Source organism: Haematobia irritans, chromosome 1 (genome assembly GCF_050003625.1).
Source record: "Haematobia irritans isolate KBUSLIRL chromosome 1, ASM5000362v1, whole genome shotgun sequence".
Classification (NCBI taxonomy): domain Eukaryota; kingdom Metazoa; phylum Arthropoda; class Insecta; order Diptera; family Muscidae; genus Haematobia; species Haematobia irritans.
In genome coordinates this window covers 184,066,779-184,086,747 of record NC_134397.1, presented here as the reverse complement: position 1 = coordinate 184,086,747, position 19,969 = coordinate 184,066,779, and the positions used below count along the sequence as shown (strand labels likewise).

The following is a 19,969-nucleotide window of genomic DNA, read 5'->3' as shown; positions in this document are numbered from 1 at the left end:
TGTGAATTTAATACAAACGTTTTTAATGACATCTTTACCAAATTCGAAAATTCGACTCTCATTGCTCGACTTTCCTACAGAATACCCTAAATAACAATATTAATTAAAAAATAATCAATACCAACTTCATAACAATCAAATTCTATATTTGGCAATAAATTTGAGTTTCTTCGGCTCTTGAAAGTCTAATCAAAATTTTTGTATCAATTAAACTTAATACTGTTCAAAATAAAAAAAAGCACCAAAAGCACTAAATGAAAATGCCAGAAAGCACCAAGTTGGTGCTTTTTTTGAAAAGGCACCAAAAAGGCAATTTGGTGCTTTTTAGAAATCATAAAGCACTAAATTTGGTGCTAAAAGCACCAAATTGGCAACACTGGATACCGATCATCTGACAGTAAAATACAACATTTCGGTAAAATAAATGCAAAATCTATATTGAAAACACCACATATGGAGTCCAAATAGACCATTTTTTCAATATTCTGAAATGGACTAAGAGAAGATATATTTATGATTTTATGAAATATTGCCATGAACTTAAGTCTTGATACTGAGGCAGACGAGCTGATGTGGAATCTTGAAATTTTGGTAGATTTTGCGAAATATTCCTCTGCAACTAAAAGGTAATTCACAATTTTAGAAATAAAATTTTAAAAAAATTTTCTATAGAAATCAAATTTTCAATAGAAAATAATTAATCAAGCTTGAGATCGTTTATGGTGTGTATTGGTTTCTTTCTTAAAACCATGCATTGACTAAACTACAAGTGTAGCTTAACCAACAGAGTAAAAGACTGTTTGACAAATTTATTTGGACAAAACCCTATAGACTGCAAGATGGTTGGAAAGACGCACGTTTCGGAATTACCACATTCCTCATCAGCATCCTCTTCTTGCAGCAAAACTATCAACCAAGTATCAGAATAAATTCAGGCAGTTCCCTAAAACCAAAAGTGAACCACACTTGAACCTTCCGAAAAAAGGTTTTATATGATAGCCGGCTTATGCCGAAATAAATTCGTACAAACATATCTCTTTTCTTTGCCACCGTCAAATCATCGATTTGAGTGCAGTTGGCTGGGTTTTATTTTGAGCGTGCTTCCTCTTGTTTTTTTTTTCATTCGTTTTGTTTTGTTTTGTTATTGTTGGTTTTTTTCTTTTAATCATTGTTGTTGTTTTTGATTTCAGCTTAAAACCATGACTAAACTACAAATTAAATTTGACAAATCAAATTTTGACAAATTTTTTTTTATAGAAATCAAATTTTGAAAACATTTTCTATAGAAATCACATTTTGACAAAGTTTTCTGTAGAAAATAAATGTTGAAAAGTTTTCTATAGAAATAAAATTTTGACAAAACTTTCTACAGAAACAAAATTTTGACAAAAGTTTCTATAGAAGTAAAATTTTGACAACATTTTCTATAGTAATAAAAATTTGACAAAATTGTCTGTAGATATAAAATTTTGACAAAATTTTCTATAGAAGTAAAATTTTGACAAAATTTTCGAAAGAAATAAAATTTTCTTTAGAAATAAAATTTTGACAAAATTTTCTATAGAAATAAAAAAATGTTCTATCAAAATAAAATTTTGACAAAATTTTCCATAGAAATAAAATGTTGACAAAATTTTCCATAGAAATAAAATTTTGACAAAATTTTCCATAGAAATAAAATTTTGACAAAATTTTCTATATATGTTAAATAAAATTTTGACAAAATTTTCTTTAGCAATAAAATATTGACACAATTTTCTACATAAATAAAATGTTAACAAAAATTTCTATAGAAATAAAATTTTGTCAAAATTTTCTACAGAAATAAAATTTTGACAAAATTTTCTACAGAAATAAAATTTTGACAAAATTTTCTATAGAAATAACATTTTGACAAAATTTTCGATAGAAATAAATTTTTGAAAAATTTTATGTACAATTTTATGTTTTCTATAGAAATCAAATATTGACAAAATTTTCTACAGAAACAAAATTTTGACAAAAGTTTCTGTAGAAATAAAAATTTTAACAAAATTTTCTATAGAAATAAAATTTTGACAAAATTTTCTATAGAAATAAAATGTTGAAAAAGAAATTCTATAGAAATAAAATTGTGACAAGATTTTCTGTAGATATAATTGTTTGACAAAATTTTCCATAGAAATAAAATTTTGACAAAAGTTTCTATAGAAATAAAATGTTGAAAAAGAAATTCTATAGAAATAAAATTGTGACAAGATTTTCTGTAGATATAATTTTTTGACAAAATTTTCCATAGAAATAAAATTTTGACAAAAGTTTCTATAGAAATAAAATGTTGAAAAAGAAATTCTATAGAAATAAAATTGTGACAAGATTTTCTGTAGATATAATTTTTTGACAAAATTTTCCATAGAAATAAAATTTTGACAAAATTTTCTATATATGTTAAATAAAATTTTGACAACATTTTCTTTAGCAATAAAATATTGACAAAATTTTCTACATAAATAAAATGTTAACAAAAATTTCTATAGAAATAAAATTTTGTCAAAATTTTCTACAGAAATAAAATTTTGACAAAATTTTCTAAAAAAATGACAAAATTTTCGATAGAAATAAAATTTTGAAAAATTTTATATACAAATAAACTTTTGAGAAAATTTTCTATAGAAATAAAATGTTGACAAAATTTTCTATAGAAAAAAATTTAACAAAATTGTCTGTAGAAATCAAATATTGACAAAACAAAATTTTGACAAAAGTTTCTGTAGAAATAAAATTTTGACAAAATTTTCTATAATAATAAAATTTTGACAAACTTTTCTATAGATGAAAAATTTTGACAAAATTTTCTATAGAAGTAAAATCTTGACAAAATTTTCTATAGAATTTAAAATTTTATAAAAATATTTATAGGAATAAAATTTTGACAAAGTTTCCTATAGAAATAAAATTTTGACAACATTTTCTGTAGAAATAGAATTTTGACAAAATTTTCTATAGAAATAAAAGTTTGACAAAATTTTCCATAGAAATAAGATTTTGACAAAATTTTTTATAGAAATCAAATTTTAAAAAATTTCTATAGAAATCAAATTTTGACAAAGTTTTCTGTAGAAATAAAATTTGGAAAAAAATTTCTATAGAAATAAAATTTGGAAAAAAATATCTATAGGAATAAAATTGTGACAAAATTTTCTATAGAAATAAAATTTTCTTTTAATGTACAACCAAAAAGGCTCTTCTAGAGATGAACTTTATTCACAAGAAGTTCTTTTGAGATTATTTAAATGTTTTGTTTTTGTTCGAAATAAATAAGTTAGGTTAGGTTAGGTGGCAGCCCGATGTATAAGGCTCACTTAGACTATTCAGTCCATTGTGATACCACATTGGTTAACTTCTCTCTTATCACTGAGTGCTGCCCGATTCCATGTTAAGCTCAATGACAAGGGACCTCCTTTTTATAGACGAGTCCGAACGGCGTTCCACATTGCAATGAAACCACTTAGAGAAGCTTTGAAACCCTCAGAAATGTCACCAGCATTACTGAGGTGGGATAATCCACCGCTGAAAAACTTTTTGGTGTTCGGTCGAAGCAGGAATCGAACCCACGACCTTGTGTATGCAAGGCGGGCATGATAACCATTGCACCACGGTGGCTCCCTCGAAATAAATATAGGCAAGGAAAAATAAAATAATTGAAATTTCCAAAAAAAAAATATGTGAAAAGGGAACCTATGTGTTTTTTTTGGCAGACGTGGATTTTGAAATGAAATAAAAATTATTCAAAACATCTTTATGTAGAGAAAAAAAGTGCAAAAAGCTAAGAAATATTGTATTTTTCAAGTTTTTCCTAATTTGGTTAAATAAAATCCGGCATACTGAAAAATCATCACATCTGAGGAGCTAATGCGAAATCAATATAGCGTATGGTTTAAAAATGTGACTTTGGGTCTATAATAAGTCCAACTCAAATTCATTGCTTCTGAGTCAACCACTTCCAGATCGAAAAAGAACAATTTTAATTTTTTTTGTTGGGAACAAAAATAAGATAACATTTTTGTTTTCCTTGTAGTGTTTGCTTACAAAGCTTTAATGCCTTTATTGCAACAAATATTTCACGAAAAATGTGTTAAAGATACAACAGACTTTTTCACACTTTCTGCAAGTGTTTGACCATTCTGTGTGATGTCCACTGTGTCTAATACCACATGTAGCCAGAGTATACAAACAATTGGGAAGGAAAGAACCTGTGAAGAAAATCGTAATGCAAAACCAAAATAAATCGTCTTATAATTGCATGGCGATTTGCAAATGCAGTTACAATGTAACCGATGATATTGGTTTGCTGGAATTAAATTGGTTGATAGGTTGGCTGACTACTTACTACCCCATTGAAACAATGTAGCCGGTCTATCGTTGTAATTTACACGTGTAGACGTGCTGAATTTGTAGGCTGGCTGCTTGCTGGGCTAGTAAGCCTTTGGCGGGGCTTATACAAAAAAAAAAAAAAAACACCTGTCACACGAAACGAAATTTCGTAATTTCATTGAAGTTTTCTTTTCTTGTTAAATTTGACGCCTTAAAGGCCAATAAATCTTTATTTATCATAACCCTTGCCTCATTTGTCCCTTTGGAATTTTTATTGCCTAAATGAAACATCGAAAGAAAATATACACAGAAAAAGATATCACCAAAATATGTTCAATAAAAATTTTAAATGAATTTTATAAAAAAACATTCAATTCAATATTTAATTGATTCAATTCAATTATTTTAAGTGACATTGAAAACTTCATGATTGAAGACAAAAAACCAAAATTTTTCGCTGTTGGTCCAATAAGAAATTGAGTTTTTTTTTTTTCAAACCCACTGAGCATTGTAGCATAAATGGAAAACATTATTAAAATTACTTCTGTATTTACGCATTAATTATGCATTTGTATGGTTTTTGTTTTATTTTTTGTGGATTTCTCCATAATTGTTTTCGTTTCAGAGTTTTTTTTTTCAAATTCATTTCTGTGCAAAGATTACATGCCTCGATGACTGAAGTTAAACATCAAAACAAACAAATAGTTAAGATGAAAAGGTAGAAACATTGATGTAGAGTATTGGAGAGTAGAACAGGGATTTGATTTTAAAATAAAATGCTTCAATTCATATGGAACTATCATGTGTGGAAGCTATAAAAATGGGAAGCGGTTATTAAAAAGAACTCTACGATTTAAAAAAGGTGCGAGCCTATGATTAAAATTGTAGATAACCAGTGCTTAAGGCATTTCCCGTGTTTTTTCTTCAATTACATTCTACTGATGAATACACAAGTGGTGGATGAACAGCCATAATTTCTCAGAGTTCTAGAAAAAAAAAAACTTGACATACATATTCAGTTTTTCCATACTTCGCAGTTTTTTGCAACAATTAATTTCATTAATTCTTTTTTTATTCAAATGAAAAAGCAAAAACTACATTGTTTTTCGACCAGCATCTGGTTTCATTAAAGATTTTTGAATCTGGTCGATCTAGACAGAAAAAGTTCAAATTACCCATTATGAAAAAAGCGGGCTATAAAAAAATTGAATTAAATTAACTTTCTGTGTATTAAGCAAATTTTTGAAAGAACGTGAAATTAAGCAAATTTTTGAAAGAACATTTGTGGAAGTGCTTTTAAAGTTGTGCCTTTAGAAAAATTGCCAATTTGTTTTTTTTTGCTAGAAAATATTAGCCATTGTCGAAACTTTTGTATCTTTAATTCAAAGATTTAGCATTTTTGTTAAGGATTTTCATAAATTTGATCTGCCATAAAATTTGCCTACCAGAAATGTTTCTGGTATTGCGATAAAGCTCACATAATGTTCCGTAAAGTTCATAAATATTAAAATGCGGCTTATCTCCCAAACTTATATCAATGATACCCAACAAATGCTTAATTTTTTTGGTGTTTGATCAATCTAGGATTGAACCCATGACCCATTGTATGCAAGACGGGCATGCTGACTATTGCTCCATGGAGGTTCAATAGGGGATATAAAGCAGACTTTTAGCCAGATTGCCTGAAACTTGAAGAAACTTGACTGATCAATCGAAGTAACATCACCAGGTCATGCGTAATCTTTCGGAGCAATGTCTGGGCTATACGGCCGCTGGGATAGAACTTCCAATTTGATTGTTTCCAAATAAGTTTTTACGGGTTTCAAAATTGCCCCATCAAGTCAATCCAAATATTGTGGCCATTTATCACGCAATATTCGGCTCAAACGCATCAATTGATTTCGATACAAAGCTCCCGATCCCGTGATCGTTTCACTCGGTTTCAGCTGCTCACCACTCTTTTTCTTTAACCCATTAACGCCCAAAATGAAACTGCCGGGCAAAAATTGATATTAACTCAGTAGCGAATAAATAAAAATATTTAAATAAAATAAATATGTACGGCCGTAAGTTCGGCCAGGCCGAAGCTTATGTACAGAATGTCATCCACAATCGAATTACTTTGGTTGTGGTAACACTTGCCGTTGGTATATATTAAACTAAAACAAGTAAGGAAAGTCTAAAGTCGGGCGGGGCCGACTATATTATACCCTGCACCACTTTGTAGATCTAAATTTTCGATACCATATCACATCCGTCAAATGTGTTGGGTGCTATATAGGTTTGTCCCAAATACATACATTTAAATATCACACGATGTGGACAGAATTTGATAGACTTTTATAAAATCTATAGACTCAAAATTTAAGTTGGCTAATGCACTAGGGTGGAACACAATTTTAGTAAAAATTGCGAACTAGACTTTGATCACAAAAATGTGTTCACAGACAGATGGACGGACGGACGGACGGACAGACGGACATGGTTATATCGACTCAGGGACCCACCCTGAGCATTATTGCCAAAGACACCATGTGTCTATCTCGTCTCCTTCTGGGTGTTACAAACATATGCACTAACTTATAATACCCTGTTCCACAGTGCGGCGCAGGGTATAAATATGGGAAACATTTAAATCTGAAACAATTTTAAGGAAACTTCGCTAAAGTTTATTTATGATTTATCGCTCGATATATATGTATTAGAAGTTTAGGAAAATTAGATTCATTTTTACAACTTTTCGACTAAGCAGTGGCGATTTAACAAGGAAAATGTTGGTATTTTGACAATTTTTGTCGAAATCAGAAAAACATATATATGGGAGCTATATCTAAATATCAACCGATTTCAATCAAATTTGGCACACATGACTGTATTACTAATTGTCCTCCTAGTGCAAAATTTCAACCAAATTGGGCCAAAACTCTGGCTTCTGGGGCCATATAAGTCCATATCGGGCGAAAAATATATATGGAAGCTATATCTAAATCTGAACCGATTTCAATCAAATTTGGCACACATGACTATATTACCAATTGTACTCCTTGTGCAAAATTTCAAGCTAATCGGGATAAAACTCTGGTTTCTGGGTCCATATAAGTGCATATCGGGCGAAAGATATATATGGGAGCTATATCTAAATCCGAATCGATTTCAACCAAATTTGGCACGCATAGCTATAATGCTAAATCTACTCCATGTGCAAAATTTCAACCAAATTGGGCCAAAACTTTGGCTTGTAGGACCATATTAGTCCATATCGGGCGAAAGATATTTATGGGAGCTATATCTAAATCTGAACCGATTTCAATAAATTTTTGAACACGTGACTATACTACTAATTGTACTCCTAGTGCAAAATTTCAACCAAATTCGGCCAAAAATCTGGCTTCTGGGGCCATATAAGTCCATATCGGGCGAAAGATATATATGGGAGCTATAACTAAATCTGAACCGATTTCTTCCAAAATCAATAGGGTTCTATTCTGACCCAAATTAGGAACATGTGCCAAATTTGAAGGTATTGGACTTAAATTGCGACCTAGACTTTGATCACAAAAATGTGTTCACAGACAGACGGACGGACGGACGGACAGACGGACATGGTTATATCGACTCAGGGACCCACCCTGAGCATTATTGCCAAAGACACCATGTGTCTATCTCGTCTCCTTCTGGGTGTTACAAACATATGCACTAACTTATAATACCCTGTTCCACAGTGTGGCGCAGGGTATAAAAATGCCGATTAAATACTTATATAATTCAGTTTGACAAAATTTTCTATAGAAATAAAATTTTGACAAAATTTTCTATAGAAATAAAATTTTAACAACATTTTCTATAGAAATAAACTTTTTACAAAATTTTCTATAGAAATACAATTTTGACAAAATTTTCTTTAGAAATAAAATTTTGACAAAATTTTCTTTAGAAATAAAATTTTGACAAAATTTGCTATAGAAATAAAATTTTGACAAAATTTTCTATAGAAATAAAATTTTGACAAAATTTTCTATAGAAATAGAATTTTGACAAAATTTTCTTTAGAAATAAAATTTTGACAAAATTTTCTATAGAAATAAAATTTTGACAAAATTTTCTATAGAAATAAAATTTTGACAAAATTTTCTATAGAAATAAAATTTTGACAAAATTTTCTATAGAAATAAAATTTTGGTAGATTATTGTTGGCTCGAGTGGCAACCATGATTATGAACCGATATGAACCAATTTTTGTGTAATTGGGGATCAGCTATATATAACTATAGACCCTTATGGGCCAATTTTTGCGTGGTTGTTAGAGACCATATACTTTCAACCGGATCGGATGAATTGTGCTCCTCCAAGAGGCTCCGGAGTTTTAATCTAGGGATCGGTTTATATGGGGGCTATATATAATTATGGACCGATATGGACCAATTTTTGCATGGTTGTTAGAGGCTATATACTAACATTATGTACAAAATTTCAACTGGATCGGATGAAATGTGCTTCTCTAAGAGGCTCCGCAAGCCAAATCTGCGGGTCGGTTTATATGGGGGGCTATACGTAAAAGTGGTCCAATATGGCCCATTTGCAATACCATTCGACCTACAACAATAACAACTACTTATGCCAAGTTTCAAGTGGGTTAAATGAGACATTGCAAACTTCTATAAATGAATTAATATTAAACGTATGAAAATCCAGAATTTTTTGGAGTTCTGCTGGAAATTTTCTATTTTTAAAAACCACTAACACATATTATTTTCTCTCACGGTTTTGGTTGCTTATAAAATGAAACTTTCAAATCACTTGCCCTATCTCCAATATTGAAATATCAGCTGCTTAGAAAACAAGGATCCCAGGAAACATTTCCCATAATACTTCAGTTTGTGTTTTCAAATCTTTTCATAAATTAAACCTTTATTAACCAGTACTTTAGTACTTTACTCTCTCCCTCTCTTTCTTTCACCCCAGCTTATATATAATAGATGCTCACACTCTTGATAACACTAAAGGTTGCTATCCTTTTTGCCTTCATTGACTCGACTCATAAATATGTAAGCCTTTGGCGAATATCATAAAATAACATGCGTACCACCACATAATTCGTAATACCCTCAATCACTATCATCTTCATCATCATCATCATCGTTCACGACCATCGTTACCATTTTCATAACCATTAATGAAACATTGTATTGTTTCATCAAGAATTCAGAAGAAACAAAAACTAGCCCTAACTTGATTTACGGAAATCAATCACAATATCTGCGGTGAGGCTCGATTAAAAAAAAAACTACTAGAATGTACATACGCGCTAAATGTAGGTAGGTAAGAAATGATATCAATCAAAGTCAAGGGAAATGCATGACTGAAAGGGTAACATGATCAACAATACGGATAGCCAAGAACCTACAGCTGCCAACAGTGTTGCCAACATCCACAGAGGTTATATAAATAATTCAAGTTGTCAGTTATAGGGAAATTTATCGAAAACAGGTGATATTTCTTCGATTAAAAGCAGTTGTGTTATAAGGAATTTTTAATCGACAAAGCCACCACAAGCTTCACAAAAGTCACTCATTCCACGCGAAGCGCCCTCGTGATATAGCCGAAGCTTTGGTATTTTTTAGTGCCAACCTTATGGATTGAGATCTGGAGGTTTTGTGAATATGCTGCTGTACACAGAAAAAAATTTCACGAAAAATTTTCCAATTAAAATTTTAAACGAGTTTTAAAAAATATTCAATTAAAAATTTAATTGAATCAACAAATTTTTTAATTGAAACAAAAATCAATCACAAAAATTAATAGTATAAATAAATTTTTTAATTGGATCAATTAATTTTTAATTGACCTTCAATTAATTTTTTAATTGACCTTCAATTAATTTTTTAATTGATACTATTGTTTCTGTGATTGAAGACATTTCAATTAATTAAAAAATTAATTGGATCAATTAATTTCGTGATTGAATCAGAATTTTTTTTTTGTGTGTAGAAATGAATAGAGGAAGCTCCTAACTTTTGCCAAAGTAGAAGTCGATTGGACTAAAACTGCGACCTAAACATTGGCTAGATCGACTCAGGAGCCGGGCATGAGCTTTATTGCCAAAGACTATTTTTTCTCCATCTGGGTGTAGCAAGCATATGCACTAATTTATAATACCATGTCCCACAGATTGGCAAAAGGTATAATGAGCTTCAGTCCAAGCTTATTTTGTTTTCAATCTGTGTTGCATTCGTTCTTTCGATATGTTCAGCTCCCTAACAAGTTTTCTTCACTGCGACAATGAATTCGATCAAATCTGCCCTTCACTTTTCGGATCATTTGTGGGTGTGGTTACCGTTTTTTCGACCCCTGTTTGGACGCGATCCAATTTTGTCACGGTAACATTAAGGGCTGGAGGACTCTAACGATAGCCACTTGTGGTTTTCCAGTCAAATATAAAGCAATTATACAATCACGCTTAAATTTCATCACAAATAACTTTATTTCTGAGCGCAATATATCAAAATGCTTTTATAGGCATGTAAACAAAAATATGTCAGACATGTAATTTGGAAATGAGAGCAACCTATAGTTGGTTGCAATACCTTCCAGCTAATTTTTATATAGTCTAGCCAGAGAATGAAGTCGACCCATTTTGTCGGCGGCGGCTGACACTAAATTTTTGACTCCGGCGGCGGCGGTTTGACGGCTAAGCAGCGAATGAAGTCGACCCATTTTTGTCGGCGGCTGACACTAAATTTTTGACTCTGGCGGCTTGACGGCTAAGCCGATATAAATTTGTCCATTCGGCGGCGGACAATTATCCATAATAAAATCAATTTGAAGTTATTCGAAATGTAATGAGATTAGTTGTACAACCAATCTTACATTCAATTTTACATTTCGTTAAAAATTTCTGAGTTAAATTTTTGCAAAACTGTTATAGCAGTTTGAAATTGATTGATTGTGGGTCGAAGGTTCAAAATTTTGTCGAAGCCGTCGCCGAATTTGTCGACTCATCTCGACTCAAAGTTAGCCGCCAATTAATCAAAAATATTAATTTGAATCAGAAAAAATTATTAATAATGGTTGCATTTTTTGTCAAAATGTTTAACTTTCCACCCAAAATCCGTCAGTATCAAGTTGCTATAATAATTTTGCAAAAATTTGGCTCAGAACATTTGAATTATGTGTAAATGTGATTGTAAGATAAGTTGTACAACTAATCTCATTACCATTCGGATAACATCAAATTGATTTTATTATGGATAATTGTCCGCCGTCGACAAGACAAATTTATATCGGCTTAGCCATCAAGCCGCCGCCGCCGGAGGCAAAAAATTAGTATTAGCCGCCGTACATTGGGGTTTTTGATACCAAAAATGGGAATTAATTGAAAAATGAAATTTAGGAGAACCGAAAAAATTTTTATAGTCGGTAAAAGTACACAAAATTCCACATCACTAGCGCAAAAATTGTGTCTTTGACAAGTACCGTTGTGTCACTATATATGTTTGAAGTTGGAGTTATTTTACGTTTTCCTTGCGTGCGATATAAATGTAAATTATTGGTGTCTTAAAAATTAGTTTTGAGTGTTTTCTAAAGCGATAATTAAAAAAATAATAATGGAACCTTCATCCTCAGGTTAATAAGATTATTTTTGTGTTTTTTATTTTTATATTTGACTTGTGTTATTATATGAAATTTAGTTTCGCTCGTAAGTCTTTAAATTAGAGGATTTCGAGAAATATGTCGACAAATAGTTGTGAATAAAGCCAAATTAAGTAAAAAAGTTTATTTTTTCTAAAACAATAAACTCTTTTGAAAGCATAGATGAAAAAGTTGTCTGCACTTTTTTGCACATTTTGAAATTAAATGGAAATACATTTTTCAACCACTGGTACTATATGTCCCCAACTGTTCACAAATATTTATTACTTGGAGCAGAAATAATTAACCACGCTTTACTTCCAATTGGACAGTTGTCGGAAGAAGCGCAAGAAGCTAGAAACAAAGATTTTAAAAATTTTAGAGAGTATTTTTTGCGAAAATGTTCTATGGAATAGTCAAATGAAGAGATATTTAAAAGACTGTTAATTAACATACTTCGGATCCAGTTATATCAGAAATGAGAAATTAAAAGAGAAGAAACCCCACAATTTGCCTATGGAAGCAATTCAAATGTTGATATTTGAGTCAAATCTTGATGGTGATCAAAATGCCAGTGTTGATGATAATGATACATATAGCAATTTTACTGACGATGATGATAATAATTGTTAAGAATCAGATCAAAAAGCAGATATTCATTCTCTTTTTTTTGTTGCAAATTAACTAATGGAAAACAAATAAAATGTGGACTAAAAAATATTTAAAATTTGATTGGTTTTATGTCTTTTAGTGAATTTGGCCGAAAAAAGTTAAAACTATAAACAGGGAAAGCTACTTCGAATTAATTCCCACTTTTGACATCAAAAACCCCACTGTGCGCAACCGACAAAAATGGGTCGGCTTCATTCTCTGGTCGACATATTCAGCGGCGGCGTCGAGTGGCAAAAAATGGTCGTCGGCGACTTAAATCAGCGGCGCGGCTCGGCGGCTTCATTTTCTGAGTCTAGCCTGTGACATTTTTTCCCCCTCTCTAGGTTTATTAAGTATAAAAGTATGAAAATTGATCGTAATTCACAAAATATGTACTCTAAAAAAAAAACAATGCCTCGCGTTAATTAGTTTCAATTTTTAGATTGACTCTAATTTGAAATTGTCAATTTGATTTCCTATTTCTATGCGAAACTATCTCATTGGCCTCTCTTCGTTTCTCACTCGCACGCTCTCTTCCCTTTATTCATTTACAATCAATATTGAGGTCATCATGAACGCCGCCCCACATTGGCATCACCGGTTGAATGCAATGCAATGTGCGATTACGAGTGCGATGTACGATGTGTTGTAGTCTATATACGAGCGAAGAGTTTACAATGAGAGCAACAACAAAAACACAGGAGCCATATCGGCAACAAAATAACATTTTCTTTATTTAGTTGCTGTTCTTGTTGTGGTTGTTGTTGTTTAAATTTCTTTTAAACTGTATCAAAAGACAAGCGAAGACGTATATATGGACAGACGGACGGACGGTCGTACAAACATACCACAGCCAATACAAAAAAAATGCAAGTGGTGAAAGAAGGAATAGAAAAGATGGGTAAAGTGAAATGGAATATAATGCAACAAAACAAAAAAATGAAAATAAAAATAAAAATAAAAACAAAAACAAATTTCAACCACAATACAGAAATGTACCGACAACAACATTGAAGAAGAGTTGGAATTATGCATTGAGTATGGCAAGGGCTTTTTTATGCTCTCCATTTACATTTCTCCATACGCAATAAGAGTTTGTCTCATATACGATGATATCAGGTATAGGGGGAGACGTGCTCTTGAGTATAAAGTGGGGGTAATTGATGATCATTGAGATAATGTGATGATGTTAACTTCATACATACGATGATTGAAACTAATGTTGAGGCACCCTGATTAACTTCGACAACTGTTATACTTTACACCACTATAAAATCAGGGGATTTGTAATCCCCTGATTTGACCCTCATGACATTGTGTCTACGAGCAGAATCGACCTAGAATCTATCTTTTTACGAGGGTCACCTTTTATATTTCAGGATTAGTGAACAAAAATAAACATAAAATCGCTTTATTATTTTCAACAAGTATATACGGCCGTAAGTTCGCCCAGGCCGAATCTTATGTACCCTGGATCCCTGTACCATGGATTGCGTAGAAACTTCTACTAAAGATTGTGATTGTGGTAATGCTTACCGATGGTCAGGTATCTTAAAACTTCTTAACACCGTCTTCTAAATTGTAAGTTAGTCCATTTGTGGTATATATTAGACAAAACAAGTAAGGGAAGTCTAAAGTCGGGCGGGGCCGACTATATTATACACTGCACCACTTTGTAGATCTAAATTTTCGATACCATATCACATCCGTCAAATCTGTTGGGGGCTATATAAAGGTTTGTCCCAAATACATACATTTAAATATCACTCGATCTGGACAGAGTTTGATAGACTTCTACAAAATCTATAGACTCAAAATTTAAGTCGGCTAATGCACTAGGGTGGAACACAATGTTAGTAAAAAACAAGTAAGTAAAGTCTAAAGTCGGGCGGGGCCGACTATATTATACCCTTCACCCCTATGTAGGCCAAAATTTGTGTTACCATTTCAACTACTTCACATTTGCTGGAAGCTATATAAAGGAGACAATTTTTTACTTCTACAAAATCTCTAGAATTAAAATTTAAATCGGCTAACGCTATCTAATTAATTGTAGGAAACTTCCATTGAAAATGTGTCTAAAATGTGTAACAGTCCACCATATTTCCCCAACTCTGGTATACGTATATATGGGAGCTATATATAATATGAACCGATTTTGACTAAATTTGACATGTATAGTTAGAAAAATTATTCTGCTATCTATGCGGAATTTCATGTAAATGGGAGTATAACTTTGCCCCCCCCGGTCATATGAGTGCAAATCGGACGGAAGATATATATGGGAACCATATCTACATCTGAACCGATTTCAACCAAATTTTCCACAATTACCGATACTACTAAACGTACTCCTTGTCCTGAATTCTGAGGCCATATAAGTTCAAATCGGACGAAAGATATATATGGGAGCTATATCTAAATCTGAATCGATTTTGACGATATTTGGCACATACAATAGTATCGTTAAAAGTACCGCTTGTTCCAAATTTGAAATAAGTCAGGGCAAAACTCTGGCTTTTGAGACCATATAAGCCCAAATCGGGCGAAAGATATATATGTGAGCTATATCTGCTATATCTATATCTATATATTTGACACACTTAACGATACTATTAAACGTACCCCTTGTACAAAATTTGAAAAAAAACAGGGCAAAACTCTGGCTTTTGTGGCCATATAAGTTCAAATCGGACGAAAGATATATATGGGAGCTATATCTAAATTTGAACCGATTTCAATCAAATTTACCAAGCATTGGTAGAAGTAAATTCTACCCTCTATGCAACATTTCACGAAGATCGGTAGTAAACTTGGGCCTCTGTGGTCATATGAGTCTAAATCGGACGAAAGATATATATGGGAGCTATATCTAAATCTGAACCGATTTGGCTGATATTTTGCAAGATTTTTGAGTTTCATAAAATATTTGGATGTACGGTTGTGAAACACGCTAACTATGACCAAATCGGGCATAAATATATATGGCAGCTATATCTAAATCTGAACCGATTTTTTCAAAAACCAATAGCGATTGTCTCTGTCCCAAGAAACGGCCCTATGCCAAATTTGAGGACGATCGGACTTAAATTGCGAGCTGTACTTTGTGCACAAAATTACATATACAGACAGACGGACGAACGGACAGACAGACGGACATCGCTAAATCGACTCAGAATTTAATTCTAAGCCGATCGGTATACTAAAAGATGGGTCTATGACCACTATTTCTTGGCGTTACATACAAATGCACAAACTTATTATACCCTGTACCACAGTAGTGGTGAAGGGTATAAATATGGGAAACATTTAAATCTGAAGCAATTTTAAGGAAACTTCGCAAAAGTTAAATATGATTTATATATATGTATTAGAAGTTTACGAAAATTAGTCATTTTTACAACTTTTCGACTAAGCAGTGGCGATTTTACAAGGAAAATGTTGGTAACATATTTTGACCATTTTTGTCGAAATCAGAAAAACATATATATGGGAGCTATATCTAAATCTGAACCGATTTCAACTAAATGTGGCACGCATAGCTACAATGCTAATTCTACTCTCTGTGCAAAATTTCAACTAAATCGGAGCAAAAAATTGGCCTCTGTGGTCATATGAGTGTAAATCGGACGAAAGCTATATATGGGAGCTATATCTAAATCTGAACCGATTTCAACCAAATTTGGCACGCATAGCTACAATGCTAATTCTACTCCCTGTGCAAAATTTCAATTAAATCGGACTAAAAGATTGGCCACTGTGGTCATATGAGTGTAAATCGGGCGAACGATATTTATGGGAGCTATATCTAAATCTGAACCGATTTCAATAAAATTCGGCACACTTGACTATGCTACTAATTGTACTCCTAGTGCAAAATTTCAACCAAATTGGGGTAAAACTCTGGCTTCTGGGACCGTATTAGTCCATATCGGGCGAAAGATATATGGGAGTTATATCTAAATCTGAACCGATTTCTTCCAAAATCAATAGGGATCTATTCTGAGCCAAAACACATACTTGTGCCAAATTTGAGGTCGATTGGACTAAAACTGCGACCTAGACTTTGATTACAAAAATTTGTTCAAGGACAGACGTACAGACGGACATGGCTATATCGACTCAGGAACCCATCCTGAGCATTTTTGCCAAAGACACCATGTGTCTATCTCGTCTCCTTCTGGGTGTTGCAAACATATGCACTAACTTATAATACCCTGTTCCACAGTGTGGCGCATGGTATAAAAAGTGTTGTTCCACCAAGACAACGCACCGTGCCACAAGTCATTGAGAACGATGGCAAAAATGCATGAATTGGGCTTCGAATTGCTTCCCCACCCACCGTATTCTCCAGATCTGGCCCCCAGCGACTTTTTCTTGTTCTCAGACCTTAAAAGGATGCTCGCAGGGAAAAAATTTGGCTGCAATGAGGAGGTGATCGCCGAAACTGAGGCCTATTTTGAGGCAAAACCGAAGGAGTACTACCAAAATGGTATTAAAAAATTGGAAGGTCGTTATAATCGTTGTATCGCTCTTGAAGGGAACTATGTTGAATAATAAAAACGAATTGTGACAAAAAATGTGTTTTTCTTTGACCGGGGACTTATCAGCCAACCTGTTACTTTATGGGGTCTTAGACCAATATTTCGATGTGTTTCAAACGGAATGACAAAGTTAATATACCCCCATCCTATGGTGGGGAAGGAAAGAGGATTATATAGGTCTTTATCCTGCATTTTTTATCTAACAAGACTATATTATGAAGGTTTAATATACCTGGCTATCGGTAACTGTTACCATAACCCAAATAAATCGATTGTGGATGACAGTCATCAGTAGAGCTTTCTACGCAATCCCTGGTGGAGGATACAAAAGATTCGGCCTGACCGAACTTATATTTCTTTGAGTTTAGTTAATTGTTTTAGAGATGCATTTTTACTATAACATTATGACTTTGGAATAATATAATCGAACTTTGGCTTTTAGATATTAATTCTTATTACAGTAAAAAACTTCAAAATTCATTGAATACGAGTATTAGGATTATATATCAAAAGCATTGACCTTTGCTATTATTCCCTTCATATATTTTTATTCCAATTCATCCCACTGTGCTATGTCACCAACTGTGAGGGATTGACCATCTTTGGACTACCACTCCTTCATAAGTTGACAGATTTAAAGAACAAAAAATACTACGTTTTATTTTTTTTATAGCATATATTTAGTTTTTTTTTTTATATTTTTTCTGTTGTTGTTATATAAAAGCTTTGTCCGGCATCTTTTGGCCTGGCTTTGACTTAGTTTACCTAAAAATGCGGTCGGACAAGTTTTTCCCTCTGCTTGTGAGCTTAACTTTGTGCCATTGACTGGTCATTATATATTCTCGTATCCCATAAAAATGTGATAATCATGACATGGTAATGATCATTAAAATATTTCACTTCGTTTTATTAGGGTATAATATTGTATATATCTCGTTAAGAATATGTAATTTTACAATGGAAATTTCTAAATATATTTTGTTGTTTATTAAATATTCGTGATATTTTAGTTACCAACATGTAGTAGAGTTTTTGGCCACACAGATTTCTTAACAGAAAAAAAACTTAATTATACAATAAATTTTTCAATGATATATTCTCCAAATCTCGGCCGCTCTGTTATGGAAGAAGTTGAAGATTTTAAGTTTGCTTTCGATAGAAATCCTTATTTTAATTTAACATAGAACGGAAAAAAATGATAGTCAATAGGTGTCAGAACCGGAAAGTACGGTGGATGCTGAAGACCCTTTTACTAAACCCAAAGAAAAAAAATACTTTCCTCTGGAATGAAATTTTAGACAAACGAAATTCTCCTTTCTTTGAAAGTATGTTCTTTTAAAGCAAATAAACTCTAATTTTTGATAAGCGATTTAACGATTATCTCTAAACTTTTTTAATTGATTTTAAAGAAATTTTTTTAGCGTCAAAAGAAAACTTTGCTTGCGTAAAATTTCGTTCCTCAGAAAAGAAAACTCTTCTTTCAATACAGAGCTCTTGGTGTGCTGTTTTGACGATTTGGGAAACACGGCCTGGTCGTTATGAAGTAAGAGGACTTGACCTTGTCCATCGGGTCTTTTTTAGGGCGTAAAGCCTCATTTACACGGTTCAGTTCCTTGTTGAAAGTGATGTTTCGTTCGAGCATTTCCCTGTACACCATACTATGCCTTCCCGGACCCATCAAAAGCTGATAAAGGCCTTTTTTGGTTGAATACACACAGAAAAATATTTCACGAAAATTTTTCCAATTAAAATTTTAATTGAGTTTTAAACAATATTCAAATAAAAATTTAATTGATTCAAAAAATTTTCTAATTGAAACAAAAATTAATCACAAAAATAATAGTATCAATAAATTTTTTAATTGAATCAATTTATTTTTTAAGTGATACTGTCATTTCTGTGATTGAAGACATTTCAATTAAAAATTAATTGGATCTATTAATTTCGTGATTGAATCAGAAACATTTTTTTGTGTGTATTGCTGGACTCTTGGCTTTGGCGGCACCTAGTCCTTTCTTAACACTAACGTACAGACACTATCATGATTCAATAAAAAATCGCTTCTTGTGTTCTCTCGTTGAGATGTTGAACAGTAATTTGAAGATGTTCTGCTTTGTTTTCTTCGTTAAAATCGTGAGGCATGTGATGCTCCGAGTTTTTGAGTAAACCCAATAAATTAAACGTGGCGAGACATTGTTATTGCACTGATGCTAATTTCTAGAGCAACTCACGATTTTTTCGGGAATATCTTCCTTCAGTAGTGTCCTCAGGTCTTCGTTGAATACTTCAGATCAATTGCTTTGAGGCGAATACCCAAGATCAAAGTTTCAATATTTGTGCTGTAGACCTGCTAAAACCCCTATCCGTACCCACTACATATGTCCCAAGCGGTTTCGGATGATTTTTGACATCGATGAAACGCTAAAGTTGAAACTTCTGATTTTGTCTTTCTGGATATTTTATTCCTGATGCTGAAACACGACTAACAACAAAATGTGGTTAATATTTGTGATCTTATTTCGACTGCCAAGGACATCAATTTTCAACATGTTGCGGAACAAGCGGAGTGATTAAATTATGGATAATTTGGGGTTGTGTTGGCTGCACTTGCTTATATCCTAACACCAATACACTCTGCTTAAAGCAGAGACTTCTGCACAAATAATTCAAGACCACAATTTTTTAAGTTCGTACAATACCTTCTCTTTTAACTCAGTTTGCGTAGACTCTATCGTCCTTTGCCTTTTCTACATTAACCTCCAGTACAGTTTTGTTAACATTTCATACAGCAA

General features: G+C 32.5%; 2 protein-coding genes across 4 annotated transcripts in view; both read left to right on the top strand.

Annotated features, from left to right (window-relative positions):
* Window positions 1-19,969, top strand: part of foxo (forkhead box, sub-group O) — a 229,293-nt gene that overhangs the window by 15,807 nt on the left and 193,517 nt on the right. The window lies entirely within an intron of this gene.
* The window catches only part of LOC142233531 (ATP-dependent DNA helicase Pif1-like), a 33,063-nt gene that overhangs the window by 8,213 nt on the left and 4,881 nt on the right, over window positions 1-19,969 (top strand). Inside the window, exon 3 of the mRNA XM_075304495.1 lies at window positions 13,625-13,789. Coding sequence (XP_075160610.1) covers window positions 13,625-13,789 — 165 coding nt within the window. The remainder of the gene's footprint in view (window positions 1-13,624; window positions 13,790-19,969) is intronic.